The sequence below is a fragment of the Hyla sarda genome, chromosome 1 (genome assembly GCF_029499605.1).
Source record: "Hyla sarda isolate aHylSar1 chromosome 1, aHylSar1.hap1, whole genome shotgun sequence".
Classification (NCBI taxonomy): domain Eukaryota; kingdom Metazoa; phylum Chordata; class Amphibia; order Anura; family Hylidae; genus Hyla; species Hyla sarda.
In genome coordinates, this window is record NC_079189.1 from 154,473,809 (window position 1) to 154,486,433 (window position 12,625).

Here is a 12,625-nt window from a genome sequence, read left to right on the forward strand (position 1 = left end):
AATAGTTATCATAGTTTCTACCAAACACCCTTTTTAGTAATGACGGTCACCCTCTCCCGTTGTGCAAATGACAGCTAGTACAAATCTCCTACACAATTTACAAAAACTATAGAAATGCAATGAGCACTGTAGTACTACATAAACAGCAGAATAGATTCAGCAGCTATTCTTTTACGACAATCTTAATAGCAGAACAAGTCCTCATCCACTCACTCCTATTGCCGAAAATCTGGTGAAAGGGTAAGTATATAGGTACTAAATACATTGTAGATTTCATGCTGAGGATTTGACAATGCAGATTTAATCAGTATACAATATATAAATAGCTGAAGCCTGCGGCATCAAATCCTCAGCAGAGAAAGTACATGTGTTACTCAAGGATCCAGCTTGGGTTCGCTGTATTTAGGCACAGGGACCTTTCTGCAAAGCCTGTTCCTTAAAGGGGTAGTCCAGTGGTAAAAAAATTATCTCCTATCCTAAGAATAGGGGATAAGTTTGAGATCGCAGGGCGTCCGACCGCTGGGGCCCCCTGCGATCTCTCTGTACGGGGGCCAGGCTCTCCAGCCAGATAGCGGGTGTCGACCCCCGCACAAAGCGGCGGCTGACACGCCCCCTCAATACATCGCTATGGCAGAGCCGGAGATTGCCGAGGGCAGCACTCCGGCTCTGCCATAGAGTTGTATTGAGGGGGCGTGTCGGCCGCTGCTTTGTGCGGGGGTCGACACGCCCCCTTTGCGCGGGGTGTCGGGGCCCCGTACAGGTGATCGCGGGGGGCCCCAGCGGTCGGACCCCCTGCAATCTGCAACTTATCCCCTATCCTTAGGATAGGGGATAAGTTGTTACCACTTGTTCACCACTGGACTACTCCTTTAATAGAGCGGACAGAAAAATCGGAAAAAAGGTCCCAGTTGTCCGGCAGGAGTCTAGCAATCATAAATAACCAGTTTTCATTAATAACTACTAGTTTACTTTGTAAGCCGAATAAACTTTACATGTTTTTTGGTAAAGATCCCTTCCTCAGATGTATTATGGAAATGGTATATGTGTCAAACAGCCATATAAATGCACAGACATGGAACCACTGGTGAAGGTCAGAGGTCACCGAATAACGTGACAATGTATAACAATATATTCATGATCAATGCGAATTAAAAAACTGCTAAATAGCAGGTGATATGTTGTATCCATATTTATTAAAATATAGCAACATAAATACTTTATTAAGAAACTAAGTGTGTGATAAAACTTTTATATAAACTTATCTGATCAACATATATATAAGAACAAAATTACCACCAAGAAAATGATGTAGACTGAGACATGTAAATTAGCCTATACATACTTGGGGATGTAATGAGACTAGAATTTGCGTTCCTGTTAAAAGAGGTATACTTAAAGGGGGTACTTTTAAGTATGAAAAACAATATTTTTTAAATCAACTGGTGCCAGAAAGTCAAACAGATTTATAAATTACTTCTATTTAACATGTAAATGTACGTCACCGTGCCATGGTACTAAACGCACCATGACGTACATTTACGCTCCACCATGACTCTGACGTACATTTACGCTCCGCAATGACGCGCGGCGGGTCCCGGCTGCAATTGGCAGCCAGGGACCTGCCGGTAATGGCAGACATCCGCGATCATGCGGATGTCTGCCATTAACCCCTCAGATGCCATGATCAATACAGATCACGGCATCTGCGGCAGTGGAGTACTTTAAATGGATGATCGGATTACCCGCAGCGCTGTCGCAGGGATCCGATCATCCATAATGGTGAACGGAGGTCCCCTCACTTCCCTGCATTCATCTCCAGGGGTCTTCTGCTCTGGTCTGAGATCGAGCAGACCAGAGCAGAAGATCATCGATAACACTGATCAGTGCTATGCCCCATGCATAGCACTGAACAGTATTAGCATTCAAATTATTGCTATAAATAGTCCCCTATTTATTGTAAAAAAATAAAAAGGTGAAAAATTTGAAAAATCCCCTCCCCCAATAAAAATGTCAATCATCCGTTTTTCCCATTTTACCCCCAAAAAAGCGTAAAAAAAGTAATAAACATATTTGGTTTTGCCACATGCATAAAAGTCTGAACTATCAAAATATATTGTTAATTATCCCGTACTGTGAACGATGTAAACGTAAAAAAAGAAAGTCCAAAATTGCTGCATTTTTGTCACATTTTATTCCGAATTTTTTTTTATAAAAAATGTATAAAAAGTAAAACCTAAGCAAATGTGGTACCAATAAAAACTACAGATCACGGTGCAAAAAATTAGCTCTCCTACCGCCCCATATACGGAAAAATAAGAATGTTATAAGTGGTCAAAATAGGGCAATTTCAAACATACTAATTTTGTTAAAATAGTTTGAGATTTTTTTTAAGCGGTACAATTATAGAAAAGCATAAAGTGTACACCGTGAAAACAAAACCTTCCAAAATTTTGCTAAATTGAGGTTTTCTTTTCCACTTTCCCACATAAATTATATTTTTTGGGTTGTGCCGTAAATTTTATGGTATAATAAGTGATTAGAAAGTAAAATTGGTGACGCAAAAAACAAGCCCTCATATGGGTCTGTGGATTGAAATATAAAAGAGTTATGATTTTTAGAAGGCGTGGAGGAAAAAACGAAAATGCAAAAATAAAATTGGCCTGGTCCTTAAGGCCAAAATGGGCCTGGTCCTTTAGGGGTTAAAAATCATAACCCTTCCAGTTCTTATCAGCTGCTGTATGCTCCACAAAAAGTTATTTTCTTTTTAAATTTCTTTTCTGTCTGACCACAGTGCACTCTGCTGACACCTCTGTCTGTCTCAGAAACTGTCAAGAGCAGGAGCAAATCCCCATAGCAAACCTCTCCTGCTCTTGACAGTTCCTGAGACAGACAAAGGTGTCAGCAGAGAACACTGTGGTCAGACAGAGAAGAAATTTAAAAAGAGAAGAACTTCCTGTGGAGCATACAGCAGCTGATAAGTACTGAAAGAGTTAAGATTTTTAACTAGAAGTAATTTACAAATCTGTTTAATCTGTTTGATCGTGCTTGATAGTGCTTGCAGTATATATGTAGCGCATGCACAGTCTAGCATCTCCTACATTGTAACTGTGCTTACGTAAAGCTGACTGTGGATCATGCATCTTACAATATGGATGCCTAGTGGCAAATATGTCTCTACCTGTTACAGAATTTGCACTGGGGCCTCTCAAGTGATTACATGTGCTACATTGTCTGTATGCTTCCTAACTGTGTTTATATTTTTATGCAGTGCGCCTTAGTGTGTGAGTGCTCTACACCAGAAATGATCAGTGCAAATGATAATCTGCCTTTACTAAATTCAGGTAAGTTACTGTATGTTTGTCTACTGTTTATGCTTTTGTGTTTCTGTGTCTTCACACGAGCGAAAAAGGTCCCCAAAAAGCTGGAAAATGCATGGTTTTTAAGCTGCAACAGACTTCAAGGGGAATGCTTAAAACATAAATAAATAAAGAAGAGGTTACATGTAACTTTTTTTCCATTTGGAAGCTCTCATTGAAGTCAATTGGAAAAAAAAGCCTAAAAAAAATGCTTCCAATAATGCCTGTACAATTAAAAATTGCCTGTAAATATTACGCTGATATGCATGCTCTTTTAAAGAGGGTGTCTTGTGACTTGGTACATACACATGGGGGAAGATTTATCAAAACCTGTGCAGAGGAAAACTTGGCCTGTTGCCCATAGCAACCGATCAGATCGCTTCTTTCATTTTTCACAGGCCTTCATCAAAATGAAAGCAGCAAGTTGATTGGTTGCTATGGGCAACTGGGCAAGTTTTCCTCTGCACAGGTTTTGATAAATCTCCCCTATGGTTTTTATTAACATGTGAACATACCCTAAAACTATGAAGTCATGTTCTACTTTAAAGTGCGTTAGATTGGAGGAATCTGATGTTTACCAAGCTTTCTGTCCCATGTCGTAGAATGAAAAAAAATCTAGTCCTTCTACTTTTTGCCGCCTCTCATGCTAATTCTCAGTAAACCAGGGTTTCCGGGACTGGGGATGTGATGTCACACCACGCCCCCTCCATTCATGTCTATGGGAGGGGGCGTGACTGATGTCACGCCCCCTCCCATAGACATGAATGGAGAGGGCGTGGCGTTACATCACGTACCTAGTCCCGGAAACCCGGAGGTTTCCGAAACTAGAGATTCAGCACCCGCATAGAATGTGGGTGCTGCAGGGAGATCGCGGGGAGTCTCAGCAGCAGGTCCCCCGCGATCAGACATCTTATCCCCTATCCTTTGGATAGGGGATAAAATGTTTTTTTCCCGGAATACCCCTTTAATATCCTCGGTCTGGCAGAGAAGACAATAGACCCATGCTTTTTATACTAGCATTCCAATTTTTTGTTCAACAGTAGAAGATGGCAATTGGAGTGGAGAAAATAAAGAACTTTCTTATGTTTTTTCCAGACGTGGTAGTTAGTGGGGAGGCAGGTGGAGGATTACTTTAACAAATAAAAAGTGCTGTACAATCTGTATTTGTTTATAGTGTTTAAAATAATTGCCTTACACATAATATATGATTTTCTTCTATTTTCTATTGTTTTCAGTGTGGTGCATTGTTGCGTTGTTACAAAGACTAATTATCCCTACTTATGCATATTTACACACAACTGCAAATATTTCCAGATTAAGTGGATTAGATCTGCAATATTAAAAAGAACAGAGATGATTTATATAATACAATAATAAACATAATCAAATGACAAATATTGTTTGAGCCATGAAAGAAAAATAACAGGAAGCAGAAAATCCCAAACCTTCCCCTGAACTAATTTATAAAAGAAAAGGGAGACTATATGCTAATTATATCCTCATTTGTAAACTAGTCTTGAAACAGCTTTATATACTTACCATTACAGGGATTAATTTTTCAAGTAGTCTCATTTTAATAACAAATCCGGGTAGTGTGTGCACTGTGTTCTAAACAAGCAGTGTTTAAGATGAACCATTCCTGTAAATAAAACACATTTTTGGAAATATTGATCAAAAGTGAGGTTTTCTTAGAAGACATTTTGGAGGGAATTTATCATTCCCTTGCACCAGTGCAGAGTGGCAAAAAAAAGGAATTTAAGTACCTGGCTTTACAGTCCCAGTTTACACGAGTGCTTTATGAATTCTAGCATTCTAGGGAACATTAAACTGTGTGCTGGAGTAAGATGCACCAAATCTATTGAGAGGCCATGACGATAAGAAAAAGAAGGATTGCACTCACCATCCAGACGATCATTTATTCCATATTGTCAGGTATAACAAGCTCGTGCAAGGGTGGAGGCGGGGGATGGGACCGGGACAGACTGTTTCACGCCGCTAAGGCACTTCTTCCAGCCGGTATGCATACCGGCTGGAAGAAGCGCCTTAGCGGCGTGAAACGGTCTGTCCCGGTCCCATCCCCTGCCTCCACCCTTGCATCAGCTTGTTATACCTGACACTATGTAATAATTTATTGTCTGGATGGTGAGTCCAATCCTTGTTTTTCTTATTGTCATTGTTTCTACACGCTACTGGATCTATGCACGCCGCATCCAACGTACATATCAGGAAGTCTAGAACTACTCACATCACACCTGCTGCCATAGGCCTTAGTTTTACAGTGCCGGACTTTATCTTTTCTTCTTTTCATTCATTATCTATTGAGAGGCCAATGTCTGTGCACTTTTAAAGTATAATATACCCCAGCTATGAGCAACATCAAACAGCATGTGGGAGATCATGCTCTTTCAGTTAATTCCCAACCACTTTTAGAGAAAGTGTTGTGAATTCTCTTTATGCTTTCTTACCTTTGTGATTCTCATCTCAAACTCAAAGTGGGAAATATATTAAAGGGGTATTCCTAGAAGTTATTACTGATTAGTTGAATCAAACCACTAAAAAACTCCACCCATTACAAGAAACAAAGGTGAAATGCCCTAGAATGAACATGTGTGGCCAAGCCTGCGCATGTGTGGCCAACACTCAATTTATTTTCTATGGAGCTTCTCAACATTGCTGACCGCTAAACTCAGCAATGCTGGAAAGCCTCATAGAGAATGGAGTTCTGGCCATACATGCAGTGAGCTACATTTATAAGTTATGCATGAAATAACTGATGGTGTTGTAGAACAGCAAGTACAGTTGTATCCTCTGCATCCAACCCCTCCCAATCATCGGTAAAAAGCCACTATGACATGAGAACACCAGTCATTATTAGAAGAAGCATTAAAAGAGAACTCACTTTCAAGGGCACAAACAGTGTATAAGGTAAGGTAAGGTGAAAAAAAAAAAGTCAATTAAAAATAACATATAGAGATTAAAATGCACAAGGAACACGGAAACGAAAAACATGAGCTATATTCTCTTCAAGAACAAAAGCGGAAAAAGTATATCTTCTCAAATGGATAAAGCTACCATTAATTTCTCAATTGTGTCTAAGCAGGTGGAGACGCTCAGCCGCTGTAGGTGCCATTTAAATAGATAATTAAGTGGCTCGAATTTCCTCTCATACAGATCTCATTTGAGCATTAGGAAACAGTGTTCTGAGAAATAATAAAGCGATTATGTCATCAAATGGTCTTTAAGCAACAGTAAATGTGCCTGCCGATGACTGTACCACTCTCATTATTACTGCCCAGAAGATATTTAACTTCATGTAACAAGGCAGCAGTGTAGCACAGGGTTACCGGGGGAAATCCATTAAGAACACAGTGACTTTAATTTTAATGAACTATATATACATATATAAACCTCTTAAATATTCAGAATCTTTCAAGAAAACCTAAAATGCACTAAAATTAGTTAAGTCTATTGTGGTCAATCTACCGGACAGTTCAATAGGTCATAATTTTAAGCTTATTAAAGTCACAACTTTGTTATTATGGAGGAAAATAGGGGAGGATAGAGAGATGGATGGATAGATCCCCAGATAGGTAGATTAGATAGTTAGACAGATAGGTAGATAGAAAAAAAAAATAAGGTTGCAACAGCACTTAAAATTTGATCCAAAATTTTGGCTCTTTTTGATTAATACGTGTCCCACATCCACCAAGCGGAGGTGGCCTCACTTCGAATAGGAGCCTAACACGCTTTGCTGGGCATATAGCCTCTGACTAGGTGTATGCAGGATCCACTATCAATTTAAAAACCTCCATGGCATGGCTGAAAGGGGTTGCCACTCTCCCTCACTAGCCATACAAAAAAAACACATGCTGGCATGTTGCTGGTTATTCCTATGTTTTTTTTTTTTTTGTTTGTTTTTTTTGTGTTGTTTTGTTTTTAGATAGTTTACCAAGGAGAACAGCAAATCCAAATCCAGACAACCTGGAGGCATGCAAGGGTTCAAGTGGTGTAGGAATTCTGGTCACAGATCCACAGATTAGCAAGACTAGGGGTCCCTGCAGCACACCAGCATATCTTGCAAAAAAGAAACATAATTTATTCCAACACGGGTTACAGGCAATGTTTCTGCTGGCTCATCCAGCCATTATGAATTGCTTGTGTGTGCTGCAGTGATCCCTTGTCTAGATAGATAGATAGATAGATAGATAGATAGACAGATGTGTGTGAGGGAGGTGGTGAAGGGCTTTCTTTGCAGCAATGGGTCACAGACCAGTGATCCTCACATATCAGTGGTAAAGATTATATTCCATTTGGACCCTGTGAAACTCCACTGGCAGCCAATGCCCCTTCCTGTCTCGCAGTGTTATTACAAGTCCCTAGGGATATAACCCCCCACCCATCCTCAGCCCCCCTCACTTCGTGCCAGCAGATTCCAGAGGCCCTGTGACCACATAGCTATCACCTGCCGCAGAATCACTCCAACTTCTTGTCTTAACAGCAATACAGAACAACTCAGACTTCTTCTGATAAATAATTAAATAGTCTTCATTTAATCCTCTTAGCAGCATTGTAACACAGAGTTTTAACTCCACAGTGCCCCCACCTACATCACTGTGAGTCTCTTTCAGGCTTACGCAGGTGCTAGCAGCCAGGGAAACCATCCCTGCTACCCAGCAACTCTGCCAGGGCAGGACAGTACCACAGCATATCACAGTGTCATCCCACTCAGGGTGCTCATACAGTGAGGGGGGAACAATAAAACACACTACAGTCAAGCCCCTAAATGTTGGCACCCCTGAAATTTTTCTAGAAAATGAAGTATTTCTCACAGAAAAGATTGCAGTAACACATGTTTTGCTATACACACGTTTATTCCCTTTGTGTGTATTGGAACTAAACCAAAAAATGGAGGAAAAAAAAGCAAATTGGATATAATGTCACACCAAACTCCAAAAATGGTCTGGAGCAAATTATTGGCATCCTTAATTTAATATTTGGTTGCACAACCATTTTTTGGAAAAAAATAACTGAAATCAGTCACTTCCTATAACCATCAATAAGCTTCTTACACCTCTCAGCCGGAATGTTGGACCACTCTTCCTTTGTAAACTGCTCCAGGTTTCTATTATTGGAAGGGCGCCTTTTCCCGACAGCAATTTTAAAATCTCTCTACAGGTGTTCAATGGGATGTAGATCTGGACTCATTGCTTGCCACTTCAGAACTCTCCAGCGCTTTGTTGCTATCCATTTCTGGGTGCTTTTTACGTATGTTTGGGCTCATTGTCCTGCTTGAAGACCCAAGATCTCGGCCACAAACCCAGCTTTCTGACACTGGGCTGTACATTGCAACCCAAATTCTGTTGGTAATCCTCAGATTTCATGATGTCTTGCACACATTCAAGGCACCCAGTGCCAGAGGCAGCAAAACAACCCCAAAACATCATTGAACCTCCACCATATTTCACTGTAGGTACTGTGTTCTTTTCTTTGTAGGCCTCATTCCATTTCCAGCAAACTGTAGAATGATGTGCTTTACCAAAAAGCTCTATCTTGGTCTCACCTGTCCACAAGACGTTTTCCCAGAAATATTATGGCTTACTCAAGTTATTTTTGGCAAAATGTAGTCTTGCTTTTTTATGTCTCTGTGTCAGCAGTGGGGTCCTCCTGGGTCTCCTGCCATAGCATTTCATTTCATTTCATTTAAATGTCGATGATAGTTTGCGCGGACACTACACCCCTCACGTAATGTATTAAGAGGTACAGTGAGAATTTACGCCCCACATGTGTCTGACAGATTTTTGGAACAGTGGTCTGTGAAAATGAAAAATGTAATTTTTCATTTGCACAGCCCACTGTTCCAAAGATCTGTCAAATGCCAGTGGTGTATAAATACTCACTGCACCCCTTATTAAATTCTGTGAGGGGTGTAGTTTCCAAAATGGGGTCACATGTGGGGGGGGGGGTCCACTGTTCTGGCACCATGGGGGGCTTTGTAAATGCACATGGCCCCTGACTACTATTCAAAACAAATTCTATCTCCAAAAGCTCAATGACGCTCCTTCTCTTCTGAGCATTGTAGTGCTCCAGCAGAGCATTTGTCACCCACACGGGGTATTTCCATACTCCATACAATGTAAAATTTGGGGGAAAAACTGCATTTTTTTTCATTTACATATCCGACTTTAACAAAAGGTTATTAAACAGCTGTGGGGTGTTAAGGCTCACTGTACCCCTTGTTACGTTCATTGAGGGGTGTAGTTTCCAAAATAGTAGGCCATGTGTTTTTTTTTTTTATGTTCTGGCACCATAGGGGCTTCATAAATGCAACATGCCCCCCAAAAACCATTTCAGCAAATTTTGCTTTCCAAAACTTTTTCTTCTGAGCATTGTAGTTCGCCCGCAGAGCATTTTACGTTCTAACATGGGGTATTTCCATACTCAGAAGAGATGGGGTTACAAATTTTGGGGGGCATTTTCTTCCATTACCCTTTGTAAAAATGGTAAATTTGGGGGAAAAAAAGCTGCGCTTTAGTGCATGCAAAAATGTTTTTCATATTTACACATCCGACTTTAACGAAAAGTCGACAAACACCTGTGGCGTGTGGCTCACTGGACCCCTTGTTACGTGCCTTCAGGGGTGTAGTTTCCAAAATCGTATGCCATGAGTTTTTTTTTTTTTTTTTTGCTGTTCTGGCACAATAGGGGCTTCCTAAATGCGACATGCCCCCCAAAGCCCATTTCGGCAAAATTCTCTCTCCAAAATCCCATTGGGGGAGATTTATCAAAACCTTTGCAGAGGAAAAGTTGTCCAGTTGCCCATGGCAACCAATCAGATTGCTTCTTTCATGTTGCAAAGGCCTTGTTAAAAATGAAAGAAGGAATCTGATTGGTTGCTATGGGGAACTAGGCAACTTTTCCTCTGCACAGGTTTTGATAATTCTCCCCCATTGTCGCTACTTCCCTTCGGAGCCCTCTACTGCGCTCGCCGAGCACTCGACATACACATACGAGGTATTTCCTTACTCGAGAGAAATTGGATTACAAATTTTGGAGGCTTTTTCTCCTATTACCCCTTGTAAAAATTCAAAAACTGGGTCTACAAGAACATGCAAGTGTAAAAAATGAAGATTTTGAATTTTCTCCTTTAATTTGCTGCTATTCCTGTGAAACACCCTAAAGGGTTAGCAAAGTTTTTGAATGTCATTTTCAATACTTTGAGGGGTGCAGTTTTATAATGGGGTCATTTGTGGGGTATTTCTAATATGAAGGCCCTTCAAATCCACTTCAAAACTGAACTGGTCCATGAAAAATTCCGATTTTGAAAATTTCGGGAAAAATTTGAAAATTGCTGCTGAACTTTGAAGCCCTCTGATGTTGTCCAAAAGTAAAAACATGTCAACTTTATGATGCAAACATAAAGTAGACATATGGAATATGCGAATCAATATATCATTTATTTGGATTGTCTATTTTCCTTACAAGCAGAGAAATTCAAAGTTAGAAAAATGCAAAATGTTAAATTTTTTCATGAAAATTTACCACTAATATAAAGTAGAATATGTCACAAAAAACATTCTCTGAATCAGAATTAAAAGTAAAAGCATCCCAGATTTATTAATGCTTAAAGTGACAGTGGTCAGATGTGCAAAAAACTATCTGGTCCTTAAGGTGAAAATGGGCTTGGTCCTTAAGAGGTTAAAACACTGAACTAGGTAGATGTCAATTCTTCCCTATCTTTGACATTAGCATAGGATCAGGATTCCTAATTCCTAAGGTATATGCATCTATATAGCTATATATTTTATGGCTCTAGTTGTAAAGTATCTACAACATACATTCAAATAGCAGGAAACATTAAAGTGTCCCTGTTCTAGAGTTCTGGATCAGGAGAATGAGCAAGGGCAGAAGGGCACAGCCTCTATGAGACCAGGACAGTCCCTTAGAATGTGAGTCCATCTTGGTCACATGACTCAGAGCCAGGAGAGTATGTGCTAAGGGCGCTATTCTCTCGGGCAGAAAACACTTGGACCCCAACTGATCAAAACTTTGTCTCTACAACATATTGAAAGTTTTTTTTCAAGACTATGCCTCTTTAAAGGGGTACTCTGCCCCTAGACATCTTATCCCCTTTCCAAAGGATAAGAGATAAGATGTCTGATTGCGGGGGTCCCGCCGCCGGGGTTCCCGCGATCTCCCTGCTTCCCCCGGCAATCGTTTAGAGCGTAGGTGCAGCGCTGGAGGGTCGTAACGTCACACTGATGCCATGACATTATTGCCACACCCCCTCAATGCAAGTCTATGGGAGGTGGCGTGACGGCTGTCACGCCCCCTCCCATAGACTTGCAGGTGGCATGATGTCATGAGCAGGTGGCATGATGTCACGAACGGGCATGATCATGATGTCACGAACCTCATCCCCGCATCACCAGCCATCCGGCATGGAGCGAAGTTCGCTCCGTGCACCGGATGTCCGGGGTGCATGGATTGGTGATAAGATGTCTATATGCGGAGAACCCCTTTAAGGCAAACTTACTGGCTAAACTCTATTGCCTGACCTGTTGCCTACAGCAGTTTAATCTGTCTAGCTACCACATTTGTCATAATGTCATGCTCTTTTTGTAGTCACTACAGCAATATTACTAGTCCCTTGAGATTTTGGAGTGGTGCTGTCACTTTTGCAAAATTAATAGTGCAGCAAAAGGTTAAATGTAAATACAGCGAAACATATTCAGATAAATATTTACCTTGGCATGGTATGAAATAGATACCACGTACAGTATGGTATACAGCGATATCTGTGCAAGGTTATTTTGATTAACCAGAGGATATTACTGACATAGTAAGGATGTAGTGACTATACAGAACACACTTTTAATATATTTTACTGTCAACGCATAACAAATAGAAACACATAGCAAATTATTGGCTCCAAAGCCAGCTACAGATGATGTTGTCTTCTGCTGGACTTTGAGTACCCATTCAGTACCACCTTAGGATTCTCTGATGGTCCAATCTCACCTTGTTTGCAATATTTTGTGTGCATGCATATATATATATATATATATATATATATATATATATATATATATATATATATATTTGTGTTGTTATATCTCACTTGTGCATTGATGGAACTACTAGCTGTATTTATGTGAAAAAATTTACACACTGTAATTTCGATTTTGAAGCTGAATTGTGTGGAGTTTTAGTAATTGGAGATATGTGAATTGGCCCTTCACCATGTAAGTTGGATGGCTATAACTAAGCCT

General features: G+C 40.4%; 1 protein-coding gene across 7 annotated transcripts in view; it reads left to right on the top strand.

Moving 5' to 3' along the window:
* INPP4B (inositol polyphosphate-4-phosphatase type II B) overlaps positions 1 to 12,625 on the top strand; it is a 665,917-nt gene that overhangs the window by 431,820 nt on the left and 221,472 nt on the right. For all 7 annotated transcript variants that reach the window (XM_056562903.1, XM_056562897.1, XM_056562899.1 and 4 more), the window contains one exon: positions 3,269 to 3,341. In XM_056562903.1, the coding sequence (XP_056418878.1) occupies positions 3,269 to 3,341 (73 nt within the window). The remainder of the gene's footprint in view (positions 1 to 3,268; positions 3,342 to 12,625) is intronic.